This window comes from Lynx canadensis, chromosome C1, assembly GCF_007474595.2.
Source record: "Lynx canadensis isolate LIC74 chromosome C1, mLynCan4.pri.v2, whole genome shotgun sequence".
Taxonomy (NCBI): domain Eukaryota; kingdom Metazoa; phylum Chordata; class Mammalia; order Carnivora; family Felidae; genus Lynx; species Lynx canadensis.
In genome coordinates this window covers 40823038-40844478 of record NC_044310.1, presented here as the reverse complement: position 1 = coordinate 40844478, position 21441 = coordinate 40823038, and the positions used below count along the sequence as shown (strand labels likewise).

The 21441-nt window shown below is 36.9% G+C and overlaps 1 protein-coding gene across 1 annotated transcript in view; it reads left to right on the top strand.

The window, feature by feature from the left end:
- EPS15 (epidermal growth factor receptor pathway substrate 15) overlaps positions 1–17726 on the top strand; it is a 148889-nt gene extending 131163 nt beyond the window's left edge. Inside the window, 4 exon segments of the mRNA XM_030323635.1 lie at positions 5952–6028; positions 8507–8669; positions 12719–12912; positions 15254–17726. Coding sequence (XP_030179495.1) covers positions 5952–6028; positions 8507–8669; positions 12719–12912; positions 15254–15400 — 581 coding nt within the window. The 3' untranslated portion in view covers positions 15401–17726.
- The last annotated feature ends 3715 nt before the right edge of the window (positions 17727–21441 follow it).

The window sequence follows — 21441 nt, the reverse complement described above, 5'->3', positions numbered from 1 at the left end:
TGCTCCCGGGGGGTATCTGGGACAGATGTCTCCTTTTGTTCAAAACAGGAGCAAGAGAATAATCTCAGTGTTCTGGAGAAAAAGCTTAAGAGTAGAGGTTATCTTTTTAGTTCTGTATTAGCCTGGTGCTTTTGTTCTTCTCAAAATACACACTTCTTGTGGTGGGGATGTCCAATTCTGTGCCTTCAGCTACAGCCTGTTTCCTGATGACTCCTATTTAGCCTTCTAGTGTTGAACTCTCTCCTGAGCCTTCAGTGCCTTCAAGTTACCTGCTGGATATTTCCCCTTAGGTGTCAAGCTTAACAGTTGAAATGATCATCTTTTCCAAATACTCTCTCCTTCAAAGTATTAGCATTTTTACTTTCTGTGCTAATGATACAGTTAGCCAGTCATCTTAGACTTTTCTGTCATTCCTCACCTTCAATAAATTGACAAATCCTGTTGTTTTACCCCCAAATGGACCCTGATTGTTCCTCTTATGCTCAACTTTGCTTGAGATTCTTACTTTGTTTCAGTTGGAGTGTGATATTAAATTGCTTCTGTTCTTTTTTTACTTGATAATCTGTCATCTGTGTCACTGCTAGTATAGTCTTTAACCTGTTTTTGTTTGCTTCTTTGTTTGTTTTTAAGAGAGAGTATGAGTGGAGGAGAGGGGCAGGCGGGGAGAGAGAATCTTTTTTTTTTTTAAATTTACACCCAAGTTAGTTAGCCTATAGTGCAATGATGATTTCAGGAGTAGAACTCAATGATTCATCCCCTACATATAACACCCAGTGCTCATCCCAGCAAGTATCCTCTTAAGTGTCCCTTGCCCATTTAGCCCATCCCCCCACCCACAACCCCTCCAGCAACCCTCAGTTTGTTCTCTGTATTTAAGAGTCTCTTATGTTTTGTCCCCCTCCCTGTTTTTATATTATTTTTGCTTCCATTCCCTTATGTTCACCTGTTTTGTATCTTAAATTCCACATATGAGTGAAGTCATCTGATATTTGTCTTTCTCTGACTGATTTTGCTTAGCACAATATACTCTAGTTCCATTCAGTGTTACAAATGGCAAGATTTCATTCTTTGTGATTACCAAGTAGTACTCTATTGTTTGTGTGTGTGTGTGTGTGTGTGTGTGTGTGTGTGTGTGTGTTTGCGTGTGTGTGCGTGTGTATACACATACGTACCGCATCTTCTTTATCCATTCATCAATTGATGGACATTTGGGCTCCTTCCATATGTTGGCTATGGTCAATAGCACAGCTATAAACATTGGGGTGCATGTGCCCCTTCAAAACAGTACTGCTGTATCCTTTGGATAAATACCTAGTAGTCCAATTGCTGTAGTTCTATTTTTAATTTTTTGAGGAACCTCCATACCGTTTTCCAGAGTGGTCGCACCAGTTTGCATTTCCACTAGCAGTGCAAAAGGGTTCCTCTTTCTCTGCATCCTCGCCAACATCTGTTGTTGCCTGAGTTGTTAATTTTAGCCATTTTGACAGGTATGAGGTAGTATCTCATTATGGTTTTTATTTGTATTGGGGAGAGAGAGAATTTTAAGCAGGCTGCATGCTCAGTGGGGAGCCTGACACAGGCTCAATCCCACAACTCTGGGATCATGACCTGAGCCAAAATCAAGAGTCAGATGCTCAACTAACTGAGCCACCCAGGCACTTGTATGTTTTTAACTTGAGAGAGAGATCTTTCTTAACATTTGATCATGTTACTAACCACAAACCTAAGTTGCTAGCCCTGTTCTCCACACATACATGTGTATGTAATTTTTTAAAATTTATTTATTATATTCTTTAAAATGATGTTTACTATATTACCTATATTATATTTTTATTATATGTATATATATTTAATGGTCTTTTACTTAATGTGTCACAGGTGTATGTCTGAAAGTAAAGTTGTTCACCCTATGAAATATAAAACAGTACTAAATATCTTCTGGATATCACATCTCTGTTAATAGCATTACCATTTACTCAGTTGCCCAAGCAGAGACCTGGGAGTCATCCTATGTTGTATCCCTACACTCCCATCCCAGAGCTTCTGGGACATAGCAGAGTCTTATCAATTGACTGCAGAAGCAATAAATAAATGATTTGTCTCAAATCTGCTACACTGGCATAAGATTTTGAATTGAATGGAAGTGTAAACAGTTTAGAGAGGGGTTGTCATGATTAGGACATGAGTGCCTGAGTCCAACTGCCTGGACTTATTCAGATAAAATTGCTGAGGCGCCTGGGTGGCTCAGTTGGTTAAGTGTCCAACTGTTGGTTTCAGCTCAGGTCATGATCTCACAGTTCATGGGTTTGAGCCCTGCATCGGGCTCTGTGCTGATAGTGCAGAGCCTGCTTAGGATTCTCTCTCTCATTCTCTCTCTCTGCCCCTCCCATGTGCTCTCTCTCACTCACTCTCTCTCTCTCTCTCTCTCTCTCAGAATAAATAAATAAAATTTTAAAAAGTTGCTAATTCTTTAGGTTTTCTTAGTCTCCATTTCCTAAACAATAAAATGAGGTTAATAGTTCTACTTAATGGGTTTGTTGGGTAGATTAAATGAGATGATGTATGTTAAGGTATTTATTGTGGTACCTATGGTAGCTACCGTTACTACTACTACTGCTGCTACTGCTACTGCTACTGCTATTGGTACTACTACTTTTTCGTTTAATGATTTCCAAATCCTGGCTAATGTTACTGATTAATGTTACTTGTAATATACTCTTTGATAGTTCCAACCAAGTGAAATAGGGACGAGAGAGAGAGAGAGAGAGAGAGAATGAATGAATAAGAATTGTTGCCAGCTGTCTTTTCCTGGAAAGGAATCTTTTAGTCCAAGATTGTTTTCTCTTCTTTTTGGTTTTTAAAACCCTTTTGTTTGTGAAATGAAAAATGTACTCTTTTAGTTATTTTTGTTGAGCAGATATCTTTCCCTTCCCCCGACTTTATGTATGTATGTTGGTTTTTAATGTATTTACTTAGTTTACTTATTCACAAAATCCTAACATCTGGAAACCACTGAGACTCTTAGAGGTGGCATTATACACCCAAGGTCACAATGTTTGCCTTCTTTATTCTCACCCCTATATCTCTGCTATTTTTCACCAAGAAGTTTAGAGGTTAGCCAGGAAAAAAAGATTAATCCCATAGAACAGGAAAAATGTAAGCTTTCAAAATAATTATAAACCTAAAGATAAACTTTTGTTCTTAAAAATTAAATGATAAATTACTCCTACTTCTAAAATTTGGTGATTGCAGGGGCACCTGGGTGGCTCAGTAGCTTGAGCGTCTGAGTTCAGCTCACATCATGATCTTGTGTTCATGGGTTCAAGCCCCACCTTGGGCTCTGTGCTGACATCTCAGAACCTGGAGTCTGCTTTGGAATCTGTGTCTCCCTCTCTCTCTGCCCCTTGCCAGCTCACACTCTGTCTCTCTCTCTGTCTCTCAAAAGATAAAACATTAAAAATATTTTTTTTAATTTAGTGATTACAATAGAGATAGAAGGACATCAGATATTTTGAATATTTTGCCTCACACTGGGGTCTTTTTATCATTTATCCTTGTGAATAGACACATTGCAGACTGAAAGAATACTAAAGCAAATGCAGGTTACTCAGTTTCTGCATATACTTTATTTTGGCTTGCAAAAGTTCTTTTACAAGTTTTTTACAAGTTCTTTTACTCTCTCACTGCCCTTCCCCCACACGTGTGCTCCTTCTTTGTTTATTATTTATTAATAAATAATTTATTATTTAATAAATAAATAAACATTTTTTTAAAAACCTAGTTTCCCTTAGGGCACCTGGGTGGCTCAGTTGTTTAAGCATCTGACTCTTGATTTCAGCTCAGGTCATGATTTCAGTTTGTGAGACTGTGTCTTGTTACATGGTCTGGATAAGTTCGTACTCAGTGAGTCCTTCCAGTTTCTAGACAGGCCTCTACTTCACATCAGCCATGATCAGTATCTTAGAAAATTCTTGCCAAAGTCTTAATCCCCCACTTTGGGCAAAAGTGCTTTGTCATTCATCCAGGATACATTCCCCAGTGTTTGGACCAATGCTGAATAGGTCGTTTATTCTGATGAAGAAAGTGTAGAAAAACTCCAGTAAACTATATTTAGCATATTCTTTATACACAAATGTCATGTGTTTTATTAATGTCTTTCACAGTGTTAAAGTATTCACAGTATTTCAGTCAAACTTGACCTAACTCAACACTGTTGCCCTGTGTGTCATGACTTCTTGTAAGAGCTGTGGCAGAAAACAAGCATGAAGCAGGTTTTCTAGTCCCTCCAAGGAAATGAGCTAACTCCTTCTCCCTCATTACCATTCTACCACTCAGGAGAACATCTGTACACTGGTTGTGCCTCAGTTGCTGTGGTATCAGCAATAACAGGCGGAGAAGGAAAAAGAAGGGAAAGCCTAAAACAACAGCCATGACTAGGCTGGTCCCCAGGGTGTGTAGTTATAAAAAAATATCTTTTATGGCTAACGTGTAGAATTTCCTGTAACTCTGGATTTTTTTCCTCTTCAAGATCAGAGTTGTTATATTTCTAAAGGACTGATTTTCTTTATGCTTCTTCCCATCCCCTTTACCTGCTTCCTCCACCTCATGACTGTCTTGGTAACAAAGCAACCAAAAGTAATATATGACTTTCTGCCCCTCTTCAGTTTATATCCATGGTATACTGATTTTTAGAGGTAAAGGCACACTTTACACATTTAAATGGCTATGTGGGCATACTTTTATTTTTTTTTCTTTTCAATTTTATATTTAAATTATAGTTAACATACAGTGCAATAGTGGTTTCAGGTGTAGGATCCAGTGATTCATCACACACTTTTGTTTTAAAACCAATTTGATGTAAAGATGAAGATTTAAGGAAGAATAAGGGAAGTTTTTCAGTGCCTGTTTGCTTGCTCTGTCTTACCCTGTCTGTTGCACTTCTCTTTGCCTTCCTTTGTTTCTGTTTTCCTATATCAAGTAACAATTCCTATAAACATTCTTTGACTTTATTGGTAGTCATTATGCCTGAATAGATGAAACATAGCTCAGAGTAGATCAGTTTATTCCTGCTGAAATGTTAATCCATTTAGCAGTGCACTGTGAGCAGGTTAAATAATTAGGCAGGTTCTCGTGCCTGGGAGCAGGTTAAATAATTATGTTTGCAATTCCTGTTCCTTCTGCCTGGAATGTCTTTCTCTTTCCCACCTCCATATATTCCTTGTTTAAAAGACCTATCTCAAATGTAATGGTTTCTTCTCCTAGAAGAAGCCTACAACATGTTCTTGTTAGACTCCTTGTTAGACTGTAAGATTTTGGGGGGTAAGAACTGTATTTTCTTGGACTTGATATTCAAGAAATGTTTTTGACCATTCATTCTTCATTGGATAAGCCGTATTCACTTTTTTTAAGGACTTTACAATCTAATAATGGTGACATATCAATCACAGATAACCATAATACAAACTAGAATGCAGTCACTGCCACAAAGAAGGAAGAAATCACTTCTTGCTGTGGGAATTAGAGACACCTAGGTTATCCCAGGCTTTGTGGATGAGGCAACATTTAAAATGTGCCATGAAGGATGAGTGTGAAATGTGAAATTAGTGGGACCTGGCTTTTTTTTATTTCTTGATGGCTTTATTAGAAATAGTTTAAGTGCATGGGAACTATATGATTTGACATATTCCAAAGCCTTAAACCTAGAATTAGTTTTCTTGTTTTTGATCTGAAATCATTCATGGCTTGATTTATCCAAAAGAATGTAATGTATGTGTGTCAGGGGTGAGGTATCAATTTGTTCACTATCTTTGTGGACTTAAGTCACAAATTCAGGAACTGATATTTAGGATTAGGTATTTTTCATCTATCTGAATGTTTGTACCAACCAAAAGAAGGCATGAAATTCTGATGTATTTCTGTCCTATTGGATTGATTTTCTTTATTCATTTTAGCCACAGATCCCTTTGCTTCTGTTTTTGGAAATGAATCATTTGAAGATGGATTTGCTGACTTCAGCACATTATCAAAGGTAATCTGCAATGATTAAGTGGGAAAGTAAAATATACTGTGTTTCTACCAGTGGAACAATCCTTCCTTTCAGTTATGTAGCCCTCACAGACATTGCAACTTGATTTCAGCAAGTTACTGTAAATGTTGTTTTCAGATAGAAATGATAGATAAGATGGGGCGCCTGGGTGGCTCAGTTGGTTGAGCATCTGCCTTTGGCTCAGGTCATGATGTCATGATTCATGGGTTCGAGCCCTGCATCAGGCTCTGTGCTGACAGCTTAGAGCCTGAAGCCTGCTTCACATTCTTTTTTAAAAATTTTTTTTTAACATTTATTTATTTTTGAGACAGAGAGAGACAGAGCATGAACGAGGGAGGGTCAGAGAGAGGGAGACACAGAATCCAAAACAGGCTCCAGGCTCTGAGCTGTCAGCACAGAGCCTGACACGGGGCTTGAACCCACGGACCGCAAGATCATGACCTGAGCCAAAGTCGGCCGCTCAACCGACTGAGCCACCCAGGTGCCCCTAGATTCTGTGTCTCTGTCTCTCTCTGCCCCTACCCCACTCATGCTCTGTCTCTCTGACTGTTAAAAATAAACATGAAAAATTTTTTGAAAAAAAAAAAAAAAGAAATGATAAGATATAATTAAAGTAGACATATTTCAATACATAAAGATGGTGGTGATGGTACAGGTAATTATAATTTTCTACTGACAGTTTAGCTCAACAGCTTCATTTTAAGAGTTTTCTGTCTTTTTTAAAAAAGTATTTATTTTTGAGAGAGAGTGAGGCTGGTGGGCAGAGAGAGAGAGAGAGAGAGAGGATCCCAAGCAGGCTCCACATTGCCAATGCAGAGCCCATATTAGGGCTGTTTAACCTACTGAGCCACCCAGGCACCCCAAGTCTTCTGCCTTTTTAAACATATTTCTTCCAGTTGAAGAGGCACCTGGGTGGCTCAGTCAGTTAAGCGTCCGACTTCGGTTCAGGTCATGATCTCACAGTTCATGAGTTCAAGCCCCGTGTCGGGCTCTGTGCTGACAGCTCAGAGCCTGGAGGCTGCTTTGGATTCTGTGTCTCCCTCTCTCTTTCTGACCCTCCCCTGCTCACGCTCTGTCTCTCTCTGTCTCTGTCTCTGTCTCTCTCTCTCTCTCTCTCTCAAAAATAAATAAACATTAAAGAAAATTAAACATATTTCTTCCAGTTGAACTACATTTCCCCCCTGTTGACTATCTGGGTCAATAGCTGTAAAATCTGGGCATCATTCTATCTTCTCTGCATTGGTTACTTCATTTTATGTTCTGAGGCTGTTAGGGTTAGTATTAAGACATTTAATACACATAGTCCAGCTCTGTATGTCCACTACCTATTTTCCAGTGTAGCTCTAGGATTGATTCAGACCAAAAGAGTAAAATTAGAGTATATGTAAAATTGTCTATATCATCGGTTCTCAGCTGGATGTTATCCCCCACCCCCACCTTCAGTTATTTGGCATTGTCCAGAGGCATTATTGGTTGTCACAACTGGGGAGGGGGACTACTCATATCTAGTGGATAGAGACTAGGGGTGCTGTTAAACATTCTACAGCACAGTGTCTGTCTCCCCACAACACAGAATTACGTACAGCCCACATTTTAAGTAGTACTGTAGAAAAACACTGGCCTAAATATGATCTAAACCCATCATGTTTGATTCATTATAGAAAAGTGAATCTTTCATTACTCCCGGTATTAGAAAGGCACGTTAAGACTTGTCATTCCATGGGATCAGTTTGCTTTTAAAAATTAACTTTCAAGTTGTTTTTAATGTTTTTCAAGATGCTATTTTCTTTGGTGTTAGTATTAAATCTTTCCTATATTTAAGTACATTGGGAAGTGTGGAATCAGTATTTTTTTTCTTTATCATTTGGATCAAATATTCACTTGAGGAAAAACATATAGTCCCTTTAAAATGGACCTCAGGTGGTATTGTATTTCCTGAAGCTTGAAAAACTTAAAAAAATTCTTTTAATGTTTATTTATTTTTAAGAGAGAGAGAGAGAGAGAGAGAGACAGAGTGTGAGCAGGGGAGGGGCAGAGAGAGAGGGAGACACAGGATCCGAAGCAGGCTCCAGGCTCCAAGCCATCAGCACAGAGCCTAATGTGGGGTCTTGAACTCATGAGCCAAGAGATCATGACCTGAGCTGAAGTCCAACGCTTAACCAACTGAGCTACCCAGGTTCCCCAAGCTTGAAAAACTTTTAATCCAGAGTTGGCTTGTTTTGGTATGATGTGTTGCTTTTAATAAGTAGTGATGTTATAATCACTACTCATATAAAACAGTTTTTAAAAAATTTTTCCCTTTTGGCCCTGAATGCAAAGGTTAACATGTCAGTGCTCTCCGAATTGAAATAAATAAAGCTGCATAATAATGAAGATCATTCTTTTAAATGTTACATGACCATATATAATTTGGTTGGTATAATTTATATAACCACGTATAACATTTCTTTTCAAACAAAGGTCAACAATGAAGATCCTTTTGGTTCAGCCACATCAAGCTCTGTCAATAATGTGGTCATTAAAAAAAATGTGCTTGAGGAAACATCAGTCAAAAGTGAAGATGTACCCCCAGCACTGCCACCAAAGACTGGAACTCCAACAAGACCCTGCCCACCACCACCTGGTATGAGAGTTGGTATCTTTCTTAAGTCAACTGAGATGCTTTTTCTCCTTCTGAAAAATATTGGTGTGGGTCTCATAGACTTAGATAAAGGGCTTTAAACAAAACAAGTCAAAACAGATGACAGAAACTGTTCTGATGTCCGTACAGAATTACAGACATGTGCCTAAGAGGCTAGCATGGGTAACATGAACCACTTTTCTGGCAAGAGCTCATTTCTTTTTAAATCATTTTAGAGTGGCAGTAAATGGAAAGGACAGTATCAGTGAAATGGCTTGCTTTTTGGAAACTCATTGATTACCATTTACCCAACAGTTTTCTCACTTTGGTGCTTTAATTAAATTAATTTCTGTAAGAGAAGATTAAGTTGAAGTCCCCTTCTTTTCCTGCCCAATGCAAAAGTCTTCCTTAAATCCTTTGATGTGGCAATATATTGCCTTTTGGTATCCAGAATTCAGCAACATAGCAATTTAAAAGAATGTATTTTTCTTGAAGCAAAGTATTATCTTACCTCACTTAGTAAGAGATTCCTTTATTTTCTAAAAGTAATTTTTTTGGTCCAGGAATAAATTCTTAATGTTTTTAGTTTTTAGTTTTGTTTTGTTTTTAACGAAGATAGTTCACAAGAAGTGGCTAAAAAGGCAATCCCTGAGTAGACATAGTGCTGCTAGGCTGTTATGTGAGAAGACCTATCTGGTACATGGTTATTTTAATCACGTATCACTCCTTGGCAAATTTTTAGCCACAGTAGTTACAGATTTTTATGCTTGCCTTTCATAATAACCTCCCTGTGGTATTTCTTGGGCAGATTATTTTTTTCTTTTTTGACTTAAAAAATTGCATGTACAATTGTTAATACTCAATTGTCTGTTGAAAAATCAGGTAAACAAAGTAAATGATTTCTATCTTTTAAGGAAAAAGAGCCTATATTATATATTTCTAGAAGGTAAGATTGTCAAGAGTATATTAAAAAACAAATAAGTCAACAAATAATCCCATTGAAAAATGGGCAGAAGACATGGACAGACATTTCTCCAAAGAAGACATTCACATGGCCAACAGACATATGACAAGATGCTCAGCATCACTCTTTGTCAGGGAAGTGCAAGTCAAAACTACATGATGTCACCTCACACTTGTCAGAATAACTAAAATCAAAAACACTAGAAACACAAGTGTTGAGGTTGTGGAGAAAAAGGAACCTTTGTGTACTGTTGGTGGGAATGCAAGCTGGTGTGGCCAGTGTCAAAAATAGCATGGACGTTACTCAAAAAATTAAATATAGAAATACCATGTGATCCAGTATTTCCACTACTGGGTATTTACCCAAAGAATATGAAAACACTAATTTGAAAAGATTTATCCACCCCTACTTTATAGCAGCATCATTTACAATAGCCAGGATATGGAAGAGCCCAGATGTCCATCAACTGATGATTGGATAAAGAAGATGCAGTATATATGTATATAGTGGGATATTACTCAGCCATAAAAAAGAATGAAATCTTGCCATTTGCAACAACATGGATGGATCTAGAGAGTGTAATGCTAAGTGAAATAAATCAGAGAAAGACAAATACCATATGATTTCACTCATATGTGAAATTTAAGAAACAAAACAGATGAATAAAGGAAAAAAAAAAAGAGACAAACCAAGAAAGAGACTCTTAACTGTAGAGAATAAACAGATCATTACCAGAGGGGAGGTGGGTGGGGGATGTGTGAAATAGGTGCAGGGGATTAAGAGTTACAGTGATGAGCACTGAGTAATATATTAGAATTGTTGAATCACTACACTGTACACCTGAAACTAATATGATACTTTATGTTAACTATAATGGACTTAAAATTAAGAAAAAAACACAAATGAGTCAATTAGCTTATTTAAGTTGTTTTGTTTTTTGGTTTTTTTTAATTTTTAACATTTATTTATTTTAGAGAGACAGAGTATGAGCAGGGGAGGAGCAGAGAGAGAGACACACAGAGTTCTAAGCAGGCTCCAGGCTCTGAGCGGTCAGCACAGAGCCTGACGCGGGGCTGGAACTCACAAACTGTGAGATCATGACCTGAGCCAAAGTCGGATGCTCAACCAACTGAGCCACCCAGGCGCCCCTTATTTAAGTTTTATACCTGTATGATGCCAACAGAGAAATTATTTTTTTAAATCCTAAGTAAAATAATATATAATCTAAGGATTTTCAGCAAAATGAGTATACATCACTATAGAAGTGTCAAGGAAAAAAGGATGGTTTGCTGGAGAGAGCTTAAAGAGACTGGGAGCTTAAAGATCTGGGTGCTAAATCTGAGTGTCCTCAGACTAGCTCTGTGATCTTGAGTGTGTAATTTCTTTTAAAAAATTTTTTTTAAATGTTTATTTTTGAAGGAGAGAGAGACAGAGTGTGAGTGGGGGAGGGGCAGAGAGAGGGAGACACAGAATCTGAAGCAGGTTCCAGGCTCTGAGCTGTCAGCACAGAGCCCAACGTGGGGCTGGAACTCACAAACCGCGAGATCATGACCTGAACCGAAGTTGGACGCTTAACCGACTGAGCCACCTATGTGCCCCTTGAGTGTGTAATTTCATATGTCTGAGCCTCAGCTGTCTGAGCTGTTAGATGGTGGCAAAAACTCCAATTTCGCCTACCTTCACAGGATTGTTAGAAGGATCAATTTGAACATCTTTTGTAAGCTGCTACAGTGATGAAAAGACTCTGTTATGATTGCTATTAGCAGCTTAACAAATTTTAGGAAAAATACGTATTTGAAAATATTTAACACCTGTATGTGTCATTTTCCCTCAAGAAGTACTAAGTTAAGACTTTAAAATTAGAGAACTTGTTTGAAAATGGTGATGAGTTGAGCGACAGCAAAACACTGTGGTTTGATCAAAAATTAGTTTATCAGCAACCACAAAAGTTTAGGCCCTGGGCTTCAAAACATTCTCTTCATTCTTCAATTTGAAATATCGTAGGTGGTAAAAAGGAGGTGGGATACTCCAAGGTAAGTTTTAATCATGTTCCCAGGTATTAGATAGATAGATTGATCCAGAGAAAAATCAGAAGAATATAGTCTTTTATTTTATTTTATTTTATTTTTACTTTTATTTTTTTAATTTACATCCAAAATAGTTAGTGTATAGTACAACAATGATTTCAGGAGTAGATTCCTTAATGCCCCTCATCCTCCCTCCCACACCCCCTCCAGTAACCCTCTGTTTGTTCTCCGTATTTATGAGTCTCTTATGCTTTGTCCCCCTCCCTGTTTTTATATTATTTTTGTTTCCCTTCCCTTATGATCATCTGTTTTATCTCTTAAATTCCTCATATGAATGAAGTCATATGATATTTGTCTTCCTCTGACTAATTTTGCTTAGCATAATACCCTCCAATTCCATCCACGTAGTTGCAAATGGTAAGATTTCATTCTTTTTGATTGACAAGTAATACTCCATTGTATATATATACTGCATCTTTATCCATTCATCCATTGATGGACATCTGGGCTCTTTCCATAGTTTGGCTATTGTTGATAGTGCTGCTATAAACATTGGGGTCCATGAATCCCTTCAAAACAGCACACCTGTATCCCTTGGATAAATACCTACTAGTGCAATTGCTGGGTTATAGTCATTTTTCAGAGGTCATTTGCCCTTACTCCTGCTCTATCAGGCTGAGGTTATAACAGCAAAGACCATTTCTGTCTTTATTTTTTGTCATCTCTTCCTGTTTCATCCTTTCCTCTCTCTTCTTGGGAACATGCTGCTTTGGGGAAGACAGGATTTACTCTCTGGGCAGAAATGATTCCTGGCCCATTCCTTTCCCCTTTGCTGTTTCTTCATTTAGCAACATATAGCTGGAATGTATTTGAGAGGTTGTGTATTAAAGAGTTGAGGACTGACCTTTGGTGTGGTCATTAAAGACCATACTAAAAAATGTGCTTTAGGCACTCACCTCCCTTCCCCCACCCCCAGTTCTTTAATGCTCTCTGTGCTCATGTTCTTCTGTGTTTGTTTGCCATTTTTGCATGTTGAGTTAATTGTAATGATTTTGATCCAGGGAAAAGACCCATCAACAAATTGGATTCTTCTGATCCTTTTAAACTGAATGATCCATTTCAGCCTTTCCCAGACAATGATAGCCCTAAAGAAAAAGATCCTGATATGTTTTGTGATTCATTCACTTCTACTACTACCACTGCTACCACTACCAATAAAGAGGCTGACCCAAGCAATTTTGCTAACTTCAGTGCTGTAAGTACTGTGAATGGGCTGGTTGGGGGAAAATATTTCCATTTACAATTTAAATGGTTTTCAAAGATTACTTTGGAGTCTGCCAAATTTGCATCATTTCAACTAAATTTACCAACATACAAAAAATGATCTATATTCCTCTCCCAACCAAAATTTCTGTTTGATTCTGTTTTGATGGTTCTAACATTGTTCCATTGCACAAATGATTTTAGTAGTCTTAGTTCTTGTGATATATACCAGTTATTTTGCAAACCCTTCTCTTAGTCTTAGTAAACATATAAATGAAATCTTGACAGTTATTATTTTGCAAATTGTAATGGATGATGGGCCATTAGAGAGTCATTTGCTGTCTGCCCGCTGGATGAATAATGGCAATAATGAGCTTATGTATTTGTAACTGTGTATGTGTGTTTGTGTATAAAGTTTTCATGATTTCTGGAGACCTGTCAGCAAGTATTATATGAGAGGATAAGGCCAAGGATTCTTTGAATAGAAGGCGAAACTCTGTTTTTTATAAGATAGTATTTTTAAAATGTAAATGTTGGGTTTATGAAATAAATACAATTGTCAAGCTAAACAATCTTTAATTATTTGGAGGGCTCTAATTCACAATTAGAAATTCCATATATTCCTTATTTTCTCTGCATTCTCCCAGAGCTGACTGAAATAGGCAGACCATTAAAAACAATGGAAAGATGCTGTGATAACCCATAGATAAGGGCTATAAGATCACAGAAATGGAGTAACCAACTATGGAGGTGTCACTCTGGAGGGACAAAGCAGTGATATATATTCCATCATTATTTACATAAAAACAAAGCTTTTTTTAAATAAGAATCTTCGAGTAGGTAACAGAAGCTTCATTTCCCTAGATTTTTTTTAGACAATGACTTTCATAGTGCCTCTTCTATAATAAAGGAATTTTCCTCTACTTACCACCTTAGTCCCTTGAGATGTATTTGGAAATAGAAGATCTGGGTAACCCTGGCCACAGTCTGTCTCATGTCTCCCTCACTATAGCATTGGGTCATTCAACCAGGCAATGTATCCTTATAGCTCTTTCTGGTTGGAAAGGAGGTAGCCAGGAATCTGCATGCAGACGAAATTAGACTAAGCTACCTTTCATTCTTTTCTTTTTTTTTCCAGCTTTTGACTATGTACTCCATAGTCATAGAAGTCCAGTGGCTTCTTCTGAATGTGAAGGAGCAGAATAAGAATCAATATTTTGAATACTAGAAAATGGAGTGTCAGAATTATACTGACTTAACTTTGTTACATAGAATTTGAGTTGTTTCAAGCAGAGAATCCAGAAATTGCTCTCTTTAGGAAATTATAATCTGCTTATTATAAAATACCTTCTGGCTGTGGTATTTAATATCTTAAATATGATTTCAGCAAGTCAGAATCTTATTGGAATAAGTCTTGAACAATAGTAGAGGCATTATGCTTATTTTATACTTCAGAATTTCAATATAGTATAATATAACGCAACTCATAATAAAAATGCCTGCCTTTTTTCATTATGAAAGATTTGTTAAGTATTGTTAAGTTTCAGACTCCCTCTAACTCACTAGGGAAAAAGCTACCATCTTCAAAAAGCCTGACAATTTCTTTAATTTCATCATGTTATGGTATTCCTTTGTATGACAAGACTTCAAACCAAGCAAAACTTTTTTATTTTGTATCTGTCAGTGTTGCTGTTTTGGGTAGATAAAAATATTTCCCTGACTGATGTTAAGGTTTAAGGTTTATTAATGTTAAGTGTATAGTTTTATTTAGACTGCGTCAAAAAGTTCTCAGTGCCTGCAAAAATCTTTACAATGCATTAAAAAAATAATTTGGTCCACTTCTTGTTTAGTATACCCAGTATGCTTTTTTTATGTATAGCAAAATCAGCATATTCTTGCTACATAGTTTTTCTGTACATGAGAGCAAGGGTAAGGTAGGAAATCATCAGTAGGATTAAGCTGAAATGATTGATCATGTGAGGATGCTCCCTGAGGTTGAAGTAATTAGTGTTTTGCATTACATTAAAAGGCTAGCCTACCTGTTTGTAAATGTCCTAATTCACCTTAAGCATTTCTACTTTTTAAAAGTGTTTTAATATTTAGTTTTATAGACTTTCTATCAGTAGACTGTAATAACTTTTAAAATTAAACCACATTTAATAACTGGTAAAACTAAATGTGTTTTCAGGGAAAAAAAATTAACAGGTAGCAAATAAGACTATTCCCAGAGTCCTTGCAGGTGAAACAAGTATTTAATGTCCTTTGTAACAACTGTTTTCCTTCTTTTTGTTTGTTTTACTCATTAACTTGTTTATCTGTCTTTTAAATGGCAGTATCCCTCTGAAGAAGATATGATCGAATGGGCCAAGAGGGAAAGTGAGAGAGAGGAAGAGCAGAGGCTTGCCCGATTGAATCAGCAAGAGCAGGAAGACTTAGAATTGGCTATTGCACTCAGCAAATCTGAGATATCAGAAGCATGAAGAATTCTCCTGTCCTTTGTCAACCATACAGTATTCTTCTTCCTGAATACTGAAGCTCTTTACAGTGTGTATGAAAACTACCTATGAGCATGGGAATACAAAAGGTTTGCAATTCCTGTAAATGTGACAAAAGTTTGTTTTGGTTTTTTGTTTTTGTTTCTTACTCCATTTCAGATTTGTCTTTTTTTTTTCTTTCCACCTATAAAAGCAGTAACCCAGTCAGACAACTTCACCTACACCCCTATTCTGGTGTGCATTTACTGTGAGCTTTTGCCTGCCTGTGCTTTTACTTGTAAAGCTAGAGTACCCAAGCTTCTGCCTTCTGGAATATACAGAAATAGTTTCATCCCTGTGCTACCCTTGTTCTGTAGTTACTCTGATGATAGCCAGTGGGGTTCTTAAAGTTTGGAGTACTCTTCTCTGATTTGAATGGTTGAGGGAGGGGAAGGGAAAGAACATCCTATTTCTTTTATGATAGTGAAAATTGGCTAAAGTATATGTTTGTATTTCCTTATAATTAATACCGTTCAATTTGTTTTTTATAGACAAGGAAAAATATTTTGCGTAAATTGACTCCACTATTGAAAAAGGAATGCTTTAGATTGAACCATTACAGCTTCAGATTCAATCTTGTCCTAAATAAAAATGTTAAAGCCTCATGTGTGAAATATACTTTTAAAAAAATTTCTCTGGATTTAAAGAATTTTAGATGAACAGATTACCTCTCCATAATTTTAAGTACTAGATAGTGGAGAAAACCATATCACTTAAAGTATCCTCATCAGTATAAGGTAAGCAAAAATCTTAACATGGCAGCCATTCTGCCATTGGTATGGCACTGTCCTCCTTAGTTCATGGTAGGTTTATTTTGTACTTTGCAGAAGAAACTTTAGCAAGCTAGAACTGGAAGGTACTTTAAATTTTTGTATACATATATTTTTGTTTCCTTTAATGAAGGCTCACTTACTTGAACTGTAAAAACTTCCACTGAATACAAATGAGAAGTGACATGTATTAAATCATATTATTGTTTTTTGTCCATCTTTGTGGTTTAAAATAGTTAATTCTCTTCCTGGGTTTGTTTGTTTGTTTGTTTGTTTGTTTTTTATCCTATAAAATTGGCAGGCTAGCAAAAAAAATCTTTTTTTTTTTAATTGGGAGAGAAGAGACCTACCAAATTGTCAAAGCTCTTCATGTGTTAAAAGCCTGTCTCCTGTAAAACTGACCTAGCAGACAAGCTGAATTTGAAATAGACTGTGGTGTAGGCTGTAAATTGTAGAATAACCTTAGTTTTCTTTTAACATCAGTAATTGACTTAGATAATGTATTGAATACCAAGATGAAAAATGCACCTACAAACTAAAAATCTCTGTGGTCACCAAGCCAAGGTGGTATTGATCTGTGTTAATCAGAGTAACTTATTGCCTAGCCTATGAATAAATTCCAAAATATCCAATTCATTTTATCTTGAAATGGTGCTTTTTTTTTCTCTCCACACACAATTTAAAACAAACTTAAACCACATTCTTGCACTGCTTTTTTCTACTTTTATAAATTGAAACATTTCAGCATAGAAGTTATACATATGAAGCAAGGGCTGACTCATAATCGTAAGTCTTTAATTTTGATAAACTAATCCAGTGACCTAAGGATATACTACAAAAGTTGATTGAGAGGGTAGTGTTGGGAGTTGTTAGGTAGTGGTTTTGGGGTTTTTTTTCCTTCCCCTTAAACTTCAGGAAAAAGGTAAGTTGACTTGAATAACCTTCTTTTGCACTGGGAAAATGAACAGATGTTTGAAATGCTTTTAAAATATTTTTTTTAATTAAAAAGCCACTCTGGAAAATATTAAATATCTGTAACTTATAAACACCAACTTTCGATGTAATAAATGTACCCTAACCTTATGTTTGTTTAACTGGATTACATAGATTCTTATCTTTTGTTAAAATATGTATACTCAGTGGGCCAATATAATATTAAAGTATGTATATATATTATATACATATGTGTGTGTGTGTGTGTGTGTGTATATATATATATATATATATATATATATATATATATATCTCGCTCCATGCTCACTTGTAGAAAATGAATGTCTTAGAGTCATTTGTGATTACATTTTATGTCATTGACTCTGGCTGCAGAGCCTGTGCTTTAAAAGGACAGATAAGTATTCCTGAGAGCTAAGTGGCACTACTTACAAAGTTTTAACCATCTTCCACATACTTGTTCAAATTTATTTGGGCTCTCTATAGACTTTTCTCTTATGTTTCAAACTTCCAAACTGTAGCCTGTAATTATGAGAACAATAAACTTTAAGTAATAATAAAGCATACTATCCATATATCCTATTTGAAATGGAGTTTTGCAGTTCTCTGTTACGTCCATGCTGTTTCCAAGGAGGGGTAGGTATACAGTCAGCACTGATTAATATGTGTAAAGTGCTTGACGCGGTACCTGGTATAGAGTAAATACTCAATAAATATCAACTACTATTTTTAGTTATCATGTCCTGTTTTTGTGAAAGAAAGATAGGAAATGTATATGCATAGGGACAGTGCCTGAAACATACATGGCTTTGTGTATATTTGTTGAATGAGGATTTGTGACCTGGACCCTAGGAGGGCACCATGACATAAAAAATTCATACAGTCCTGGGATTGAATCCCTAGTCTGCCAGTTTGGAGAAAGATATCTTTGAGAAACTTACTTAGCCTCCCTGAGCCTCATTTTCGTTATCTAAATGAATATTGTAATACTTGACTCATAGGATTTTTCTGAAGGATTTCACTTTGGCAGCTTTTTAATGTTACTTACTTTAATTAAAGTCAGCCATGTTATTATTGGTAGTGAAAGTAGCTATTGGTCTCCTTGTGATGGCAGTATGAGAGTGGAGTATGGCAGGACAGGCATTTAGAAAGTTTCTTTCCCTCTTTGACCAAGGCTTTTGGGTTTTTTTTGTTTTTGTTTTTTTTGTTTTGTTTTTAAGAGAGAGAGAGAGAGCACGCGAGAGCACGCGTGTGGGGGGAGGACAGAGGGAGAGGGAAAAAGAATCTTAAGTAGTCTCCACACCCAGCACAGAGCCTGACGTGGGGTTCGATCTCACAACCCTTGTGACCATAAGATCGTGACCGGAACCAAAATCAAGAATTGGACACTTAACCTACTGAGCCATCCAGGTGCCCTTCTTTGACCAAGTTTTAGTTGAAAGGTGTGTAGCCGAAACTGTAACCAAAGGGGAGGCATCATGCTTCCAGAAAAATCTAAAAGAAAAGTATTGCAGGCAACAGTAGTAACTATTGGATCGTGCTCTAAAGGTGGAGAGATTTCAACAGTTGTAAAAGTTGGAGAGAAAGTTCTTCTTCCAGAATAATGGAGGCACCAGAGCAGTTCTAGATGATAAGGATTACTTCTTATTTAAAGATGGTGACATTCTCGGAAAGTATGTAGACTGAAATAAGTCATTATTGAAATGATTTTCAGATGAAGCTGCCCATTCCACTGAAGTTCTGGAATCTTTCATCATATAAATAATTTCCATGTCTCTTTTATAATAAACTGATTATATCTTAAAAAAAAAAAGGAAAGAAAAAGCCATTGGTTATTGAATACATGTTGAGTGTGAAGCACTATACTAAGCATTTTATCTGTGTTTTCTTGTTTAATTTTACAACAGCCTTAAGTAGTACTATTATCATCCTCTATTTGAAATGGGTAAACTGAGGCTCAAAAAAATTAAAACAAGTAGATTTGCCAGGATTTGAACTCTGGTCTCTCTAATTCTAAAACATGATACTCTTTCCGGTTTACCATGCTTTGTCTTTGTGTGAAAAAGTTTGCTTCTAGGAAATACCAAGAACAGGACGTGATAAAATAATAACAACAAATAACATATTAATCTCCAGGCTGAATCCTTAGTGTTTTACATATATTAGTTCATTTAATCCTCACAATAACAGTAACTCTGTAATGTAAACATAATAATAATTATTATTGTCCCCATTGTATAGAAGAGATGCCCCACTAAGCCATGGTTGTGTACCTAGTAAGTGGCAGAGTTGGCCACTTTTGAACTCAGGAATCTGGCACCAGAGTTTTAACCACTACTTGCTATTTCTTTTAAAGGTGAGAAGCCAGAGGAGAAATATCATAAATAGAATAATCCATGTAATATCTGCTCTTGATTAATGAAATAGACCTACTACATAGCGCATGGCATCTCAAAGACATTTTCCAATTCATTCTCATACTTAATCCTTACAAAGATTTAGAATAGTTTCTGGCCCATGAAGGCACTCAACCATTGTTAGTTGTTAATATTACCATAAGTGAGAAGTAAGTACATAGGGGAGATGGTCAATGTTGCTTTTATTAAAGAAATACAAATTTTAAAATCACAAAGGTAGCAACAATGAAAAGTAATTTATCAGCACTTGCAAAGCTCTGAAAAATGCATAAAATGGTAGGCAAAGAGTAGTTTTTGAAGAATTTGCTGCACAAAGGGATGAGGCATTCTGGGCAGAGGCGATGACTACATATAAAAGACAAAGTGAGGGCACCTGCGTGGCTCAATCCAACTCTTGATTTCGGCTCAGGTCATGATCCCAGGGTTGTGGGATTGAGCCCAGTGTCAGGCTCTGCGCTGAGCATGGAGCCTGCTTAACATTCTCTCCCTGTCTCCCTCTGCCTTGCTCCCCTGCTTGCATGCACATGCTCTTTACCTCTCTTGCCCTTTCGCTCTCTCTCGCTCTCAAGAAAGAAAGAAAAAGACAAAGGGGTAGGACATGGTATAGTGTGCTAGCAAGTAGCAGGTATCAAAGTAATTCACTGTGGCTAGAGTTTAGGTCTGTGGGCAAAGAGTGAAGTATTTGTGTTTGTATGTAAGAAAGATCTTGTTGGTGGTGACTTGGAGGATTGCTTTACGGGGAAATCAGGCAAGGCAAGAAGAGCAGGTGAAGGTTGCTGGCATCATTCAGGTGAGATGGTAAGGAGCTAAAATGTGGCTATGGCTGAGGCCTGAGAGATGGGGACCAATTAATTTAGGAGAATTAGCAGGCCTTCAAGGCTGATTAGATGTATATGTTGAGTGAAAGGAGTGGTTCACAAACTTTGCAAGCACCAGGATCACCTGAAGGGCTTATTAAAATACAGATTGCAACCCTATCTGAGTTTTTCTGATTTCAGTAGGTCTAGAGTTGGACCCAAGAATTTGAATTTCTAACAAGTTCCCAGATGATGTTAAAGTTGCTGGCCCAAGGAACCTAACTCTGAGAACCACTGGAGTAGAGGCTAACTTCCAAGCCTCTATTCTGCAAGTTTTATTAAATCTACTAATTTAGTTTGCTATGCTGTTGCACCTTGTCATTCTATACTTGACTTATGGATTCTGTTTCATAGTGTAAAGCACTTCCATTCTTTTTTGTGGATAGAGTTATTTAAAAAAAATTATTGGAAGCTAACAACACTTAACTATTTGCCAGTACTATTTGAAGCACTTTATATATAATGATTCCTTTTATTCTCCATAACAGTCCTTTAAGTTCGGTACTGTTATTTCTAGTTTAAAGACGAGGTACAAAAAGGTTAAATAACTTGTCTAAGATCCAGAACTAAAAAGTGCCCAAGCTAGGATTCTAATCCAGGCAGTCTGACTCCAGAATCCATCCTCAATCACTCTGTTCTGCTGAAAAAACCTTATATTAAGACATTTCTGATGCATAGATCTATAGTGTACCTCTTACTGGCAGAAATCCCTAAATGTCTGAGTGTTGGAAACGTACAGTGAGAAAATCAGTCATTCCATTCACCTTTTGCTAAGGTGTATTGTGTTCCAAGTGCTGTGCTGGGCTAGGGACATAGAAGACTCTTATGAGGGCCTTGCCATCAGTGGTGATACAATAGGAGGGATAAACATCTTCTCTTGATTAATTCCACAACATTACACACTGAGGATTATAATAGGAATGCCGGGACACCCAGAGGAAGGAGAGAATAGTTTTAGCCCAGATGATCGGGGAAGTCTTCCCAGAGGAAGT